The sequence below is a fragment of the Suncus etruscus genome, chromosome 7, assembly GCF_024139225.1.
Source record: "Suncus etruscus isolate mSunEtr1 chromosome 7, mSunEtr1.pri.cur, whole genome shotgun sequence".
In the NCBI taxonomy this organism is placed as follows: Eukaryota; Metazoa; Chordata; class Mammalia; order Eulipotyphla; family Soricidae; genus Suncus; species Suncus etruscus.
Window position 1 is genome coordinate 13,395,574 of NC_064854.1, and position 17,896 is coordinate 13,413,469.

General features: G+C 40.0%; 1 protein-coding gene and 1 long non-coding RNA gene across 5 annotated transcripts in view; one reads left to right on the forward strand and one right to left on the reverse strand.

The window, feature by feature from the left end:
• Window positions 1–3,575: 3,575 nt before the first annotated feature.
• Window positions 3,576–17,896, reverse strand: part of LOC126013249 (arylacetamide deacetylase-like) — a 184,390-nt gene continuing 170,069 nt past the window's right edge. The window contains exons 2-5 of one of the 4 annotated variants that reach the window (XM_049776266.1): window positions 11,143–11,365; window positions 7,202–7,271; window positions 6,329–6,500; window positions 3,576–4,444 (exon numbers count right to left, since the gene is read on the reverse strand). In XM_049776266.1, coding sequence (XP_049632223.1) covers window positions 3,851–4,444; window positions 6,329–6,500; window positions 7,202–7,271; window positions 11,143–11,365 — 1,059 coding nt within the window. In that variant the 3' untranslated portion in view covers window positions 3,576–3,850. The remainder of the gene's footprint in view (window positions 4,445–6,328; window positions 6,501–7,201; window positions 7,272–11,142; window positions 11,366–17,896) is intronic. The other 3 variants (XM_049776267.1, XM_049776268.1, XM_049776269.1) reach the window with 3 other exon arrangements.
• LOC126013276 (uncharacterized) overlaps window positions 3,961–17,896 on the forward strand; it is a 234,190-nt gene continuing 220,254 nt past the window's right edge. Inside the window, exon 1 of the long non-coding RNA XR_007497518.1 lies at window positions 3,961–3,986. This is a non-coding gene — a long non-coding RNA (uncharacterized LOC126013276). The remainder of the gene's footprint in view (window positions 3,987–17,896) is intronic.

Below are 17,896 nucleotides of genomic sequence, written 5' to 3' on the forward strand. Positions count from 1 at the left end.
AAAATATGTGTATATATAATAGAATAAATAAATAAATAAATAAAACTGAGTTTAAAGAAAAGGTAATTGAAGAAAACAAGTGATGGAGGAGGATACCGTTATATTTAGGAATACACATCTTAAGATGCATTATTATAAAGATGTTAAACATACAAAAGCAATATAGGCCTCCCAATTAGGTCTTTTGAGATATTCTTGTGGGGGGGGGTGAAATCCAAGGCACTTTTTTATCACACACTTTGGTCTTGATTTTGAGACATGATTTGCAGCATTACGAAATCATGTAGTATCTTTGAGCTGGGGGTCTTTCTGAAGCTGAATCTAGTACCATGCAACAGTCCACGATTTGAGGGGGGTGAGGACCACATAGCATGAGTCAGCAGGCATGTTGGTTGTAGTTTCTTGCTGAGGCACGAGATGGAGGACTGAGAAGGGGTGTCTTTTCATTGAGGAGCAGGGTGGTAGTTTGTTGAGGGCAGGAGGAAATATTTCATGGTGCCTAATGAGTTAAGAACTGAGGATAAAGAGGGTTAAATAAGGAGGGATAATAGATCAGAATTGGGGGATGAGGGGATAGAAGGAATTCTGGAGTGGGGGAGGAGTAATATATATGAGTGACTATATACACTATATAGGTGGATTGTTTATGGTTTAGGTTTGGCAAGCAGAGAGAAGACCACTGTATAGAAACTCAAGCCCACATGTAGACTGACTTTAGACATCTATTTGATTGATACCCTCCAAATCTTGGGCATTCCATTTTCTTTCCTAGGAACAATCTAAAATTAGGAACATTGTTGGATAATGGTTAAAAAATATATTTGTCACGCGGGTGCTAATGCTTTTGAAAATGAGGACTAGTAAGATAGGACACCCCTGCAAGGGGGTCCACTGCATAGTCCTTATGGCCATGGCAGAGTATGATTTCCTTTCCCCATGCCCCCATAGCCCCAGCTGCCAGGCCTTGCCCTGAAGGCTAGTCTGGCATGGGGGGTCTTAGTTCCCTGCAATAGTGTTCAGCATAAGGGGTCTTTTGGCTAGCTCTCCCATTCAGTGACCCCCACATACCAGTTGAAAGAGAAATGGTGAAGTCCTGGCATGTTGGGGTCTGCTGAGTCCGGCTCCAGCCTCTTCAGGTTATTTATGCATAGGGGAGGAGTTTCTCTCCCATCCCCTAACACCTCAGAGATCCAGCTGCCAGGCTTTGCCCTACACTAGTGTTCAGCACAGGGGGCCTTTTGGCTAGCTCTCCTGCTCAGTGATCCCCCATATAAATTTTGTTCCATTGTTGAATGAGTTGACCCACAAAGTTTTTTTTTCCCACAAAGCTTTAATGTGAGTTTTTAATTCACGATTTTTTAAAGAAATGGAATATTATTTTTGGTTATTTTTTCTGGAGTGGAGCATTGGGTCACTCCTGGCAGTGCTCAGACCTGAATCCTTGCTCTTTGCTCTCACGAGGGCTCAAGGAACATGATGAGCTGCTGGGGATCAAATCCAAATCAGAAGCTTGTAAGGCAAGCACCTTACTCCTGTACAGCTTTTTTGCACATCTCTTTAAGTATCTTGGTTCTTGTTTCATTAAAGACAACATTGAATAAATGTTTTTGAAAGATTATTATATAATTGTAAAGGTGGAAATAGCATGCTTCAATTTTAGAAATGGTATTAGATAACTATTGGATTTATTTTTCCTTTTAGCTTTGAACTTTTCTGGAATATGTGGCAAAATCAAGCCTTTGAAATCCCATCTCATTTCCCCTTCCCTCTTTGAGCTAAGGGTCTCACTTCTTTGCCTGGAGCATCTCTCTTGTGGGTCTGCATGATTGTTATCCAGAACCATCAAGACACACAGATCAGGGCACTCCAGTGCTCCAGGTAGTAGGTAAGGACACTCAGAGGTTGGGAAGAGCTGTGAGAAGAGTTGAATCAGGGAAAGGAACTTCCTGGGGAGATTGCAGTGTGGGAGCATGGCCCCAGAAAATGAGGACTGTGATAAGTGGTGGATGTCAGCTAGTGCTGGTGATTCAGGGCTTAAGAACCCCAATGTAAGTGGAATGTTAGAGGTTATCACCCTATTTCACTTTGTAGATGCATCTTTGGACTTAGTGTTTGTAAGTGCAGGACATACTGTCATTGCCATAATCTTACTTCACAGGAATTCTGCAAAAACCATTAAGATCAATTCTTTCTGTCATGTCATTTATGTACCTTTATTAAATGATCTGGTCTTGAACTGTAACCCTATTTAAGTTATCATCTTCACAGATTATGTATTTGTCCCATCCTGGAAAGACAGGATCACATCTCAATGGATTATGGTTTAGAAGCAATGTATGAAGGAGAGACAGTGAAGGAAAAAGAAAAGCATCCCCATTACAAATCAGGAACATACATCACAGTGAAGTTGCATGGAAGTGGGACATAATTACGGGTGTGTGTTCACCCTGTGATACCAACCCTAAAAGTCTGCTTCTTTTCTACGAAGAATGCAGCTGGTCAGACCGGTAAGATGTAGACTTTTGGGGGTTGCCTGTCTGCTATCACTTATGGTCTTATTTGAAAGAGAATTACTTCTGTAAGGCATTGGACTAATCAACCTTCACCCTAAACTCTCATGTAATATCAGACTTTAACCTCAACTATATGGGTTCCTCTTTTACATGTCAAAAACTCATCTGGGCAGGAAAAAGTTTTAGATAGGCTCTTCACTTTATGCCAATTTTCACTAGTGGGAGTGCTCCTATCTTGCCAATAGATACTGTAGTCCCAGCTGCTTTTACTCTTACTGTACATGGTGGAAAGTTCCTTGGACTTGTGTTCCACCTCTCTCCAGCCTGGTTTGGAGTTTTTAACTTGGCATCCCTGCTCCTTTCCCTTTCCCTTTAAGATTATGTTGTGTGGAATGATTTACAGCTGGCATTTATGTGTTCAGGTCATACCAGACTCCTTGGATTGTCCTCCTATGAAGGTCCACACAGTACAGTTCTGGGAGCTGAGACATGGAAAATTACATGTTTTGGCAAATCTTGCAATACTGCTCCTGGTGGTAGTGGTAAGTGGTAGTCTGGTTGTCAAGACAGAGGTGAGTAGTGTCTATCTCCTTCACTGAGCAGGACTGGATTATCCTGTGATCTGACCAAATGAGCAGCACCCCAGCAACCATGTTGCCTCCTTAGTCCACCTCAAAGCTAATTGGAGCTCACAGAACCAGAGTCTACACAGCTTGTTCACTCGCCTTCTGTCATGGCTGGTACTGTCCTCATATTTGAGACATATGGAAGGAACTGAGCAGTGGGATCTTTAGGAGAAGAGGGACTAAGATTAGGCAAAGCTCTGTTTCCCTCCACATGAATGTAGCTTGTTTCAAGATCAAGGATGTACAATGCCAAGGCCCTGGGCCCTCACAAATTAATCTTCTGAGAGACAGATGGATATACTAAAAAGTAAATGATGGGCATACAAGGATTATATGAATTCTGAGTAGTGCCATGAGGCTTTCTGCCCAGGACAGCTGAAGCTCACTTTTCTCAGAAACAAAATATTTCAAAAACTTTCTTTCAAAAGTGAGGCTATATAGGCAAACTCCAAATCTAGGTCTGAGTGAGAGACCTAAAACATGGGCAATATCTGCAGGAAAATATGGAAGCAGATAAGTAAGCAAGTAAGGAAAAAAAATTAGTGCGCAGTGATCTGTAGCAATGGACACAAATCCCACATGTTCCTGCTCTAGAGACCTGAGCAAGGCCACAGATGAAACATGGCCTCAAGAGCAGATTTTTGATTCCCACTAATGTCTCGATTAATCAAACATCAAATCAATTCATCACAACCACTGCTCAGATTCTTGCTAGAGATTTTCACTTAGCCAATTGATGTACTGATTTCTCATTCTATCGCCAACCTTCAGACTGTTGGAAATCAATCCATGAAATCCATCTTCAATGTGGTCATGAGTCACCGGGACCCCAGCATTCCGAAGGCGGGTAACGTACATGACCCCATCATCTCTTAGAACATCATGTTGACAGGTGAGCACATAGGTCTGGGGTAAACTACGCAGCTGTGTGTCATCGGCCAACAGCGGGGCTGCCCGCACATCCAGGAACCCTGGGTACTTCTTTGCCAGGGTAGAACTGCCAAAAGCAGGCTTCTTATAAATGTGTCCTTTCTGAAAGCGCTCAGGCAGCAGGGAGCTCCAATTAACAAACTGGAGGAGGTGAGCTGAATGCGCAGGTACGTGCTGGTTGATAGACATTGCTTTCTCCAAGGATCTGTCTGTAGTAATATACTCACTCCAGAACCTGATCATGAACCACCGGTACAGAACTGGATAGTGTGCATTTTCACGGTAGGATGGTAAGTCAAAATCCAAAGCCTGAAGGGCAGGATAGATCAAAGCCTGGACCTTGACTTTGACCTTGACATCTTGATCACCTTGGAGCTGAAAACAATTTAAAATAATTGTTCAAATATTTCAAAAGTTCTTTACATTCAGAAATGCATGTAAGTGCCTGAATTGGCAGCACAGTGGTAGGGGGTTTGCCTTGCACCTGGCTAACCTAGGATGGACACTGGTTTGGTCCCCAGCATCCCAACAGCAAATATGGTCCTCTTAGCCAGGAGTGATTTCTAAGAGCAGAGCCAGGAGTAACCCCTGATTGCCACTGGGCAAAAAACCAGAAATGCATATAAATTAAAAAATCACCCTGACTTCCCATGAAGACAGAATCTCACAGAGACAGAAATCAGAACTCTCTATTAGAGAATTAGTTAGTTTTCAACACTCTCTCTCTAAATCTGCCTAAATCTACCTCATAGAGACTCCCCAAGCCTCTCACTGGCCTCTTCCTCTGTACAGAGGGGCATTAGAGCTTGGAGTTACTTGGGTCCTTCTTATGTCTTGCAAAATTTCTTATTCTAGAAATTGTTCATATCTTATTAGTTCTTTGATGCCTTCCAGATCCTCTATCTTACCCAGATTTCAGATCAGGAGTCAAAATTATTGTTCACATTACGGCAGAAATGAACACTGGTAGAGAGACTCTTGAGGCAGCAAATGTTTGTCTGATTTATCCCTGGCCCTTTCTCTACCTCATGGAACTTTTTGTGTTATAAATTCCTAGACTATTTAGAACAGATCACAGAACAGGTACCTTTCTTTGGGTTGCAAGTATGTATGTAACATACCAACAGGTATAAAACATACCAACAGCCCTAATTTACGTATTTAAATGCAAATAGAAATGAGGACAGTCAACAAAAATAACCAACAGGTCTTTCTTTTATCTGCACAATAGATTTTAGTGTAGCCTTTATAAGTTATTAAATAAAAATATTCATTTGGAAAGATATGAGACAGGTTTTCCTGTTGCAACATGGCTTTTTAAGCCACGAGTACCTGATTTATTTCTTAGGTCAGAGCACTCATATTCAAATTGTTTTTCTTCTTTGTTGTTTTTTGGTGAGAGGCCATGCCAAGCTACTCTGCAATATTTAAGGATCAAGTGGTACTGAAGATAAGCCTGATGCAGTCTATACAACATTCCAGTCCTGAATCATCACTTGGGTTCTAATAGCAAAGGTTTTTACCTGAAATTCATCAGGGTAATTATAGTTATGTATACTTTAAACTTAGAGCTAATAGGTGTGCATATTTAGCTAACTACTATAGATCAGTGCTATAACTTCTATCTGACAATGGTCATCCCTGCTGGGAGGAACTTATTTCTAAGACTGGCCTCTATTTTGGTGACAAAGTTCCACCATACATTTGTGCTCTCCACTGAGAAACATGCCTGCACCTCAACTCATAGAAACAGCAACTGTTTTCACACTGAATCTCCTAGTGGTGGTGACTTGTTTTTACACATATATTCCCCAATACAAGGAAGCCTAAAGATTCTTAGCTGACCATATTAACTATGTTTAAGTTAATACGAAAAAAAATTATCCTTTTTTAAAAAGAGGATAGAGGTGCCGAGGAGATAGCACAGTGGTAAGGCATTTACCTTGCATGCAGCTGACCCATTATGGACCCAAGTTAAATCCCTGACATTAAATATGGTTCCCCAAGCAGGCCAGAAATGATTTCTGGGTGCAGAGTCAGAAGTCACACACCACTGCGTGTGACCCAAAACCAAGAAAAAAAAAAAGCATAGAAAGTAAAGAACTAAATCTATATGTGTTCTTTGATATTGACTTTTATGTCTCTCTAATGCAATTAACACTTGTATATTTAACAGCATTTTCCCACTAGTATTTTGTCTACCTAATGACCTTTACCTGCAGAATGTTTTAAAGAGTAAACAATGTCTTGTTGTCCTACCTGCTGGACCACTGCAACTGCTAAATTCCCTCCGGCACTGTCTCCAGACACCCCAATCCTTTTAGGGTCCACACCATATTCCTGAAGAACATCTTGACTCAAGAACCACCTCAGTGAGTTATAAACATCTTCAAATTGAGCTGGAAAGTGATGATTCGGTGCTAGGCGGTAGCTGTGGACAGAATGACAATTTTCTTCATGCCAATTGCTTCTCTGAGTGGCTATGGGGCACAGGTTATTTTGAGACACTTTGCTTGAATGGCAGACATGGATCTCAGAGCACCATAGAAGAGTCCCTGAGTGTCCAAGTCATCAATTCCCTGTGTCACCAGCTTACTGCCCTCCTCCCTGACCTTCTGAGAGGCTGATGGCCCAAAAGTTCTCTGTGTTGCCTATCAGTTCTTAGCTTTGCTGTTTCCCATGTGCACAACTTGAGAGAAATCAAGGCACATTGTCTAGCTCCTACTCTGTCTCTCTTGGTATCTGGAAAACAGTCTTCTAGGACTTCAGTTTGTTATGAGAAAGCTGAATGAGAAAGCATACAATGGTCACAAAGCCCCTTCCTTAAATCAATACTAGTTTGAGCCAGTTGACCTGCTTCGCAGGCCTGAGTTACTTGTATGCTACTCTTTATGCTGCAAATGGGGCAGAGCCCATGTTGGTGAGACACACCCTCCATTGCTTATCACAGCCCTCTTTCCCCACCCTCTACCCCATGGAAAGCTCTTCCCTCTGACTCAGCTGGGCTCACAGCCAACTCATGTTCTCTACTCTCACTCCCTAGATGTCACTGGCAGTACATATACTCAGGAATGATAGTGGCACACACAGAAGGCACCCAAATATTGGGCCCAGAGCCGGCACTGTTCTTACTTGGTGGAAATGACCACAGCATCCAGTCTGTTTGAGGTCTGTCTTGACAGAAGGTCATAGCCATAAAACACTAGAATAAAACAAACAGAAGTTTGACTGTGAGTGAGTGGATGCATCCCCCTCAGCAAAAGAGGAGTCCCTGGCTCCAGAACCTAGTAGGTACTTACTGAATCTTCTCCTAGGTGTCCTTACATTCCAGTCTTTTGTCTTAACCCACAGTGACCCACTGTAGGATTAATTGTATTGTGGAATTAATCTGATCCCATCCCACTCAGTATGCACTTTGTTATTCACTGGTTGGAAACATCTTTGAATGTAGTACCTTGGATTGGTTTTCAGAGCACCTAATTCCACTTTTGACCTTCAGAATAAATATTTGAATTTTCAGGAAAATGCTTTTTTTTTTTTTTTTTTTTTTTTTGTGCTTTTTGGGCCATACCCAAAAAGGGTATGTTCAGGGGTTACTCAGAAATCACTCCTGAATTGGGGGACTATATGCAATGCCAGAGGATTGAACCACTTTGGTTCTAGTTTAGCGCATGCAAGGCAAATGCCCTACTTCTTTGGCCCCAGGAAAATGTTCTTTAGATTGCCAGACTTCCACAGACTTGTTGCTTCTTAGGGGCTGAAGGCTTATGTGTTGAAATTCTTGAATCTGTTTCTCCCTCCTTGTGTGTTGGTATGGATTATTTCCTACATTGATGTTTGCTTCCAGACCCAGGTCCCTAGTGTTCTGGCTTTAGAACCTGAGGATTAGGTCTGGAGTGAGAGCAGAGCAGTAGGGTATTTGCCTTGCATGTGGCTGACCTGGAAAGGCCCCAGGTTTAATTCCTGGCATCTCACATAGTCCCCAGAGACGGCCAGGAGTGATTTCTGAACACAGAGCTAGGAGTGACCCCAGAGTGTTGCCCAGTGTGGTCCAAAAAAACCCCAAAACTAAATATATAAATGTTAAAAAAATATAACCTGAGGATTAATCTATATAATGGTATCCCAACAGAGATAGACCCAACAACTTGTAAGCCAAACTTGTAAAGCCAACCCCAAACAGAGGTGTCCCCAAACTTTCTCGTTCCTAAACTCTCTACTTTTTATATGTAAAAGTTCACTGGATAGTATTTTTGTTTCTTTCAACCTGTCCTCTCCTAGTATTGGAAATTTGTTTCAATAAAGAAGGAAGAGGTCTGCTTTTTTTAGCTGAGGGAGAGAACACGACACTAATGGCCACAATGCCATAATTATCCTTTCCTGACTGGCTTATTATTTGTACACTGCTACTCTGCTTCTTCAGACCTGGCTACATGGGTTTAAAATTATGGTGCCTGGGGCAGTCTCATTATGGATGTTTATGCACAATTCTGACCAGTTTCATTCTCCAAATGAGCCTTGTTTCCCTTCACTTAGCAGGTGTGAGATACTTGAGAGGCATGAACAAAACATGAAACAATGGGAGATTAGACCTGACATGAGTGAGGGCAGGCCCAGAAATAAAAGCAACAACATGCTAGAGGAGCTCGTCAAGCTGACTGGCCAGATCATGTCTCAGGCAGGAGAGAAGGGTTCTGTTTTTGACCCTGGGCTGTGTCAGAATGACAATAACACAGTCTGCTGCTGAGATAGTGTAAGGTCTCTCATGACTATGGAAGACACTTACAAGACTTTCAGTGACATGTCAAGGTGTGAGGTTCACAAAAAGGTCACAGCAAGAGTAGAGGCCAAAGAGGGCAGATCTTGCACCGCTAATAATGGCCCAAGGTCAAACACAGAGAGTCTGATGCATTTTACCCTGCACAATAAAAAACACCTTTATGTTTAGATGAAGGCACGTGTGCTGTTTTTCCCCCCCACATGCAAACAGAAAGAACCAGACAATTACACTTTGTCTGAGAATGCTAATTCTGTTAGCTGTTTCCTCAGCTGTAGCAAACATGCAGAGGCTTAGAAGTAAACAGCATGTGTGTGTGTGGGGGGGGTGCTGGCTAAGCTGCTGCATAGTCAGACTTTGTTCAGGAAACATGACCTCATTGTAAAGGAGAGATGGGATCACATGTGACAACTTGCACTGGCACTGTGTGAGGGTCCCATTGCCCCTTGAAAGACACAAGTTGATCTTCTGCATCTGGAACAGGGACCAGTACCTTCCAGGTTACCACAACTACTATCTGTACTTTGGTCAAGAAATCATGACCAAACTACTACAGAGAGAAAATCTAGAAAAACTAAATGCACAAGAATAAAGATAATTCAGAGTTACACATCTTCAAGGATCAAACATCACTGACCAAGCTAATGGAAGCAAAGATAAACAAATGGGACTATATAAACTGAGAAGCTTTTGCATGGTAAAGAAAACAGTGACTACTATACAAAGACTCCCCATACAATGGAATAATCTATTCACCTAACACTCATCAGATATCTAAGTATCTAAGATATACAAGGTACTGATAGAACTTAGCAACAAATAAATATCTAACCAAATCCATAAATGGGGAGAAAAAAATTACAAACATTTTCTCAAAGAAGAAATACAAATGGCCAAAAGACACACGAAAAAAAAGTTCCACATCACTAATCATCAGGGAGATGCAAATCAAAATAGCAATGAGACATCATATCACATGATAGATCTAGGCACCCATCAGAAAGAACAAGAACAACCACTGTTGGTGTGGATGTGGGGAGAAAGGAACTCTCATTCACTGCTGGTGGAATAAAAAGTTTGGTCTAGCCTTTTGGGAAAAAATATGAATAAATCTCAAAACAGTAGAAATTGAGCTCTTATATGAGCACCAAACTATACCATATTAGAGATTGACCCTAAGAACCCCAAAATATTATTCAGAAAAGCCCTCTAAATACCTCTTTTCAATGCAACACTATTTACAATATCCAGAATCTGGAACAAGCCCAAGTGTTCAAGAACAGATGAGTGGCTAAAGAAACTATGGTATAAATGTGTGTAAATATATAAGCTATTATGAAAAATGAAATCATGAAATTTGTTGATGAATAGGGATGGTATTATGGTGAGTGAAATAAGTCGTTTAGAATAATAAAATACTAATAGAAATAATAGAATAATCTCACTTATTTGTGTGATATGTTAATAAAAGATAGTATAGTAATAATACCTAATAATCTCTAGAGATAATAGAGATGAGGGTCAAGAGAACCAATGCATGGTAGGAAGACAGCCACAAAGAGCATGCAATTAGTAGGGTAGAGAATGATTCACTATGACAATGATTGGTGAAACTCATCACTCTAGGCAAGAAAATGATATTCATGTTACTCCTTCATTAGCAATATTGCAGACTACAATGTTAAAAAGGAGAGAGAGAGAGAGAGAGAGAGAGAGAGAGAGAGAGAGAGAGAGAGAGAGAGAGAGAGAGAGAAGTAAAGTGCCTTCCCCAGAGGCAGGTGGATGGGAGGGAAACTGGGGCACAGGTGGAAGGGAAAAATGCAGTGGTATACATTCCATGACAGAAATTCACTAATAACTTTGTAACCATAGTTCATAAAAAAGTAATTATAAAAAAGAGAGAGACTTCACAGGATATAAAGTTAATGTATACGTTCATCTCAAATATTAGACACAAAAAGTATATTAAATATACAAAATATAGATTTAATTATTTTAAGTAGAAGATTTTAAAAGCAGCCTGTTCACATCTATATTTTAGTCTCATCTTTTTTTTTATACTTCCCTCAACACTGAGTTTATTGAAAATCTGGAGTCAAAAGTTCCTTTTCTCATTTCTTCTCCATTGTCAATTTAGTTCCTTTTGATTTTCATTGCAATTGCAATTAATAAAATCAACAATGAATGTCTAACTTCAAAAATTTTTTCTTCTGAAACTAGCTATAGCTTTTTATTATTTTTATTTATTATTGACTTTTTTATTTTCAGGAGATAACTATAATTTCTCAACACATACTTGCACTTCCCAAACACCAACCACCACCATGGATATAAAATATGCCTCTTCTGAGTGTCTTGGTCTTCTGCTTTGGCACATAGACACGGACAGGAATGTTGTGAAAAGTGGTGTCCACCACAGTGAGATTTTCATCAGAAGTGGGTGGAGTCTCCAGAAAGCTCATAAAGAACATGGTACTGGTCATGAAATGGCTGATTCCCAATAGCTCAGCCAATTGCATCTACGAAGAAAGACAAGAGCAGAGCCAGCCATGAGCATTAGGGCAATTGTGTACAGGCACAGTTTAGCAAGGCATCCCAATAGCTTGGACCCTGCAGAAGGCTGAGCCCAGAGTTTAGCACAACAGTTGCCTTACAGTATTATAGGTTATAACCAGTTGGCAAACTCTTCCTTCCTCCTTTAAGTCCAAAGTAAAACCAAAGTCCCTCATATAAATAAGTGTAAACTCGGGTAAGAGAATAGGACCAATAGTCAACCACTCTGGGGCTCAAGGACACAGAAATGGAAGACTACAGTGCTCTCCTGACATACTGCAGCTGATGTACAAGAAGAGGGAGATAGCTCTAGCAGCAAGTGATTCTGAGAGGTTTCCTAAAGGGATGAAAAGGCAACTGCCAGAGATGAAAGGAAAAGAAGTAATCCCTTTCTTGGACAATCTTTGATAGGACCAGGACAGAGCTTTGAAAAATTCTTTATGCTTCTAACAACTCCAGAGCCTGCCCAAATTGAACAGGTCTGCTGAGGCTGTGCAGCAGAGATACCTCCTTATAAACTCCTGAGCCATAGCACTAACAGAAACATGTGACAATCCTCCATATCATGTCTTCATATCATGATGCATGAGTAGGTGTATTTCAAGGGTTTTCCTCGGCCATGTGTGCTGCGTCTTGCACTGTTTGTATTAATTTCTATTGGAACCTTCCTGTTCCAGAAGTACCTGGCAAATGGGCCCCCCTAGAGAAATTGCTCTGGATATTCTCCAGAGAATCTTTGGAGCTTTGGAGCTTTGGAGACATCACTCCAGACATGGAGAAGTATAGCACCAAGAATTGTGCCATATCCCATGATCAGAGGTCGGGCTTGATTCAGGTCTTCCCTCCTCCATCACAGAGTTCAAGTAAAAGGTATTATCTATCAATCTTTTTTATTGGTTTTTGGGTCACACCCGGCAGCGTTCAGATGTTACTCCTGGCTCTATGCTCAGAAATTGCCCCTGGCAGGCACAGGGGATTCCAACCACGGTTCTTCTGCATGAAAGGCAAATGCCTTACTTCCATACTATCCCTCCGGCTCCTTATCTATCAATCTTACAAGGCACTTTTATTACCTACTCTGATGCTTCTGAGACATTCCTAAATGCCAATATTTATATTGAGCTTCTTACTGATTCTTTATGCGATCCTTGCAATCCTTCTGCTAAGTCCCTGAACCTGCTACCCTACCCTTACCCCATTTTCTCTTGTCTTATCTAAGCATTATTAGAATAAAATAAAGTATCTCTGGCCATCATCTGGGGGCATATTCTTTATGTCATCTGCTGAGGGGTCCTCGCTGGTTGACTGGGTCATCACATCAGGCACACCAAGATAGAAGTAGTGCATTTGGTGGGTCCCCATAAAAAGAGGTGAGTGGGATAACCAATTTTCCAGGGTATTCGGGAGTTAGAATCCTAGCCATACTCTCACATTAAAATGGAACTGAAATAGGGCTGTACCAAGCTTTCTCAACAACTCTCATGGAAAACGGAATGTGCCAAGCTCTTTATTGACTTGATTCAGCATTTTTTTTTTTTGAGCAGAACTAGAGTTCTTATTACACAGGATCAGCTCTAGCCCTGTTTTAAAATTGTCTCTGAAATTGATCCCTGGTTCCCTGACAAAGGCACCATGGTGACCAAATTTTGGAAAAGGGTTAAGGACAATGTGTACAGGACATTTAAGGGTGAGGGTTAGATTTCCCTTCAAATATGCGTGGCATGGGAAATTACTGTCTCCATATGTTGGTTTTGGAATGTAACACTGGAATGGAGGATACTAGATATCATATGAAAGAAAAAGTTGAGTAAATGGCGCTCTAATGGGATTAAAGATAAAACAGATAAAGTTCCTCCTGCTGAAACCTTTAAGAGGAATAAAGACAAAATAGACAAACAGAAAATTAGCCCCTCAGCTCTTCTGGTGTCCATGTACTGAAAAAGATAGGTGCCTTCCCACTGTAGACATATTCTATGTTTAAAATCCTTCCCAGGACTAGAAATTTACCACTCACTACTGGCACCAAACTTGAGAGACCTCCATCTCCTCTGTATATCTCAACCTTCAATCCATCAGATAAGGACCATATAAAGGATAAATCAGCTTCATATCCTTTTCCTCTTCTATCTGGAGGAAAATCAGCCTTCATCTTATGAAAGCTTAAGAAACGTAGTAGTCATTCTATCATTTAAAATACGTCTGTGCTTCATATGGGCCTAAATTTCCGTACTCTAATTAATACCTTACAGGGTAGAGTGAAGACACATCTTGGACTCCCCAGGATTTCATTGTGGTTGCTAGGACCTGCCTAAAGCCCTTGTCAATACATACAATGGAAAATGTGTTCAGTGATAAAACAAAGACAAAAATTCATGCTTTAGGTCATTCTGTGGGAAAATTTTCAAGGGATGAAATTCTGATTTATGAGATACCAACAGAAGGGCCTGAGGGAAAACACAGTGGTAGGGTATTTGCCTTGCATGTGGCTGACCCAGGACAGACCTGGGTTTGATCCCCAGCGTCCCATATGGTTCCCGGAGCCAGGAGTGATTTCTCAATGCATAGCCAGAAGTAATTCCTGAACGTCTCTGGGTGTGGCCAAAAAAACAAAAAGAAAAGAGCTACCAACAGAAAAGGGAAATGGCAAGTTACCTTGCTTTGTGCCATTTTTGGTCATGTCTTCAAGGCAACTGTGGGCTTTATACAGATGCTAAATTTAAAGGCATTGGTGAAGGGGGTGTACTTTAATGACTAAAACCATCTACAAACATGTATGTAACCATGGGGCTTAAAGAAAACTATTATAAAAAATAAAGGAAGAAAAAGAAAAAAATAAAGGCAATTATACAAAGACATTTCATAAGATCTCCAAACCATATCCAGAACTTTTGGGGAGACTGACAAATGCAATTCAGAAGCAAGTTAAGTCTAAAGATAATCAGCAACACCTGTTGAAACAATTGGCCTTTGAAAATGCTCAGGGATTATCAGGCTCTCTTGGCCTGGGTTTTCAGGCTACTATGCAATACCTCTTGTGCTCCTTCACAACAAAATACAAAAGGCCTTACTCCTCTCTCCAGGAGCAAAATCTGAAGATGACAATTCTGAAAATAATGCAAATGCCTTTGTGCTTTAGCACCTGCGCAGCTACTGATTTTGCTTCTGCCAATTCTCTTACTGCCTGCATTACAGTCCCTAGAGTTGAATAGTCAACTGTTTCCCTCCTCAGGGTAAGTGAGAGCTGGGAATGGTGAAAATCACCATCTTAAATAGCTACAGTTTTGAAGTTGAGAAACTGATGTGTTAAGGATTAGAGTCCTAAAGGCTTTGTAAATGCAGATTGGGAACATCAGGAAAACTAAAAGTGGTAATATCTTACTGCCTTAGGTTTTACAGTGATTTAGCCATAATTTGCTGGTTTTGGTACCAGAGGACCTCTTTTTATGCTCCTCTAAGAAACAGCCTAGGAGCACATTGTGAAGGTCAGGAAACACTGAGCAGTCTCAATTGGCTGACAGAGCTAATTTTTCATGGAGATGTCTGAATTTCTTGTCCAGCCTTAGCTTTCCTCCTGCCATTTTTAGAGGGCTAGAGAAAAATCAAATCTAATGTCTATATGTGTGGTATATAAGTGTATATATGTGTGGTGTATAAAATGTGTATATTTGTGGTGACCACACATGTGTTTGTTGCCTGAACTTCTGGAATACTGGAATCTTGGATTCAGGTTGAGGTATGAAGTAGAAAATGTTAGACCTGAACCAATTGCATTACACTAGAGAATGTCTATTTTGCTTCATTTGGGTGTTTGTAATTATTATTCTTTACTTGTCACTGCTCACCTACCAAATGTGGGAGTTGGTTGGAGACTATGTTGAGGGAAGCTAAATGTTAATGAGGACAGCACTAGGAACTATGAAGACATAACACATTGAGAATGTTTAGAAACTCAGACCTGAAGAAATTAATCCCTCTGGAGAAAAGGCTAAACAGTTCTTGAAAAAGAGGGCACCAAAGGGCTCCTGGTTTTAGACTCTTCTACCCACCCATCCCAAAGGAATTATTCAGCCCAAGAAATTTATTGACTCTTTATTAGAATATTCCAAAAAATGAGGGCACTTTATCAATCTGCAAGGAGCATCCCCTTAAACTTTAATGATAAGAATGGAAACTTGTGTAGAAAAAAATTCAAATTACTATGATACCTTTTTTAGACTATATTGCTAGTTATTTTGTATAATTCCGAGGAATACATAGTCTTTCAATAGTAATTTTACTTTATGTCAGTTTTGTCATCAGGTATCAAATTTAATTTGACCTTAATAAAACTTTACCTACTTGTGTGAAATCCTCACTGTTTCATCTTACTATTTTAAACCTTTTAATATAAAAGTTTTATTGACAATATTCTTTTTTATTTTATTTTATTTTATTTTATTTTTTGGGGGGACACACCAGGTGATGCTCAGGGGTTACTCCTGACTATGCGTTCAGAAATCGATCCTGGTTTGGGGGACCAGATGGGATGCAGGGAATCAAACCCAGGTTCATCCTGGGTCAGCCACATTCAAGGCTAATGTCCTACTGCTGTGCTATTTCTCCAGAGCCTCTATTGACTATATTCTTTTTTTTTTTTTTTTGGCTTTTGGGCCACACCCGGCGGTGCTCGGGCTTACTCCTGGCTGTCTGCTCAGAAATAGCTCCTGACAGGCATGGGGGACCATATGGTACACCGGGATTCGAACTAACCACCTTTGGTCCTGGATCTGCTGCTTGCAAGGCATACACCGCTGTGCTATCTCTCCAGGCCCTATTGACAATATTCTTAAAGATAAATATGTCTTCCTAATTTCCAACATGAAGCAAACTTTTCTTGTCAAATGCAATGAGCCATTGGTATCCATGAAACTAATTTAAAGTTTTTACTCAAAGAAATATTAAAAGTCTTTAATGAGTGCTATAGAATACAATTTCGCCATGCTAGTTGTAAGAATGTCTAACAACTTGTCTTCAAATTTCTTTTTTTTTCTTGACCCCGCCCCCGTCTTCAAATTTCTTGAGAAATCAAACTCAAGCTCAGTAAGATAAAAGGTTAAACCTGTGGTGTATGGCAATATAGAATTTAGATGTGTATTTTAAGCAAGAAAGATAATGGATGGAAATATGTTTACTGGGAAAAAAAAGGAATGTGTAGAGCTTTGAGGGCTGTATTCTAAAAGAAGAAACTGTATGGTCAAACTAGACTGTTATGAGGATATTTTTAAATTATATCTTCAGAGTAGTTCTAATACTTTTTTGTCAGGTCAGTGGAAAAGGATCTTAGATACTACAGACTTAGATCATACTGCTCTTAGAAAATTAAACACTTAAAAATTATGGGAAATAAAAATATTCCTTATAAATTTAATATTGCTAGTTAAACTGTATTGATTTTACACAGTACTTCTTTTTCTCCATGGCCCATGATAAACAGCTAAACTGCATCTATGGAAGAATGGAGACAGGTTTTTTTCTCAATATCTTTTACATATTTAATACTTCATTGTAATTTCTTGTTTGTATAGATTCAGTAAAATGAGATATCTTTCTGAAAAATGGTAAAAGGTTTCTATTAGCAGAGTAACATAACCTCTGTTTACGAAAATAAAAATGATATTAATTTACATACTTCAAAACCTCTAGTAGAAACCTACTGAACCCAAAATTCTAATGTTGCGGGTGTGTATTTACAGAACCCTGAACATTTGTCTTATTGGCTTGATTTAAGCGTCAGAGACTCTGAGACAGGCCTTATATACTAATTGTGGGTTCCACTGAGGACTTCTGATTGTCAGGTTTTGGGCACTCTGGCAAGGACATGGAACAGCCCAAGAGCTCAAATACATTGATTACTGGGGTAACATCTTAAAGTGACTATCACTGACACTTGAAAAAAATAGAAGTGGAGCCTCTATCTCTATCCTAGAAGGGCCCTCTGAGGTTAGAAAATCTAAAAAACTAATTTGAGGCCTGCCATTGTAAAATATGGACAAAAGAGAGGGAAGAATTAAGACAGATTAAAAGCCACTATAGTGATGAGCATGTTGCTTAGAAAGGAGGACAAGGGCATGGATGACTCTTTAGTGTGAATAGAAAAAATGAGATACACAAGAGACTGGACATTTTTAGAGGTTATTTTTTGCTTCTGAATGGGGTCCTTTCTGATAAAGCAATTACAGATTAGCAAGATCCCAACCAAAGTAACTTTTTTTTTTTAAATTACTTTATTAAACACCGTGATTACAAGGTTGTTTATAATACAGAGCCTACTCAAGTTCCTGTAGCTACACCCATTTCATACTTTAATAAGATATGACTAATTTTACATTGGATTGTAACTGGAGGTTTTATTATTCCTCTATGGGCCCAGAAAATGGTTTTTATACCAAAACCATTTCCCTGAAATGAAGCATAGATTTTTTTCCAATCTTACAATTAACGTAAAAGCTGTCTTTAGT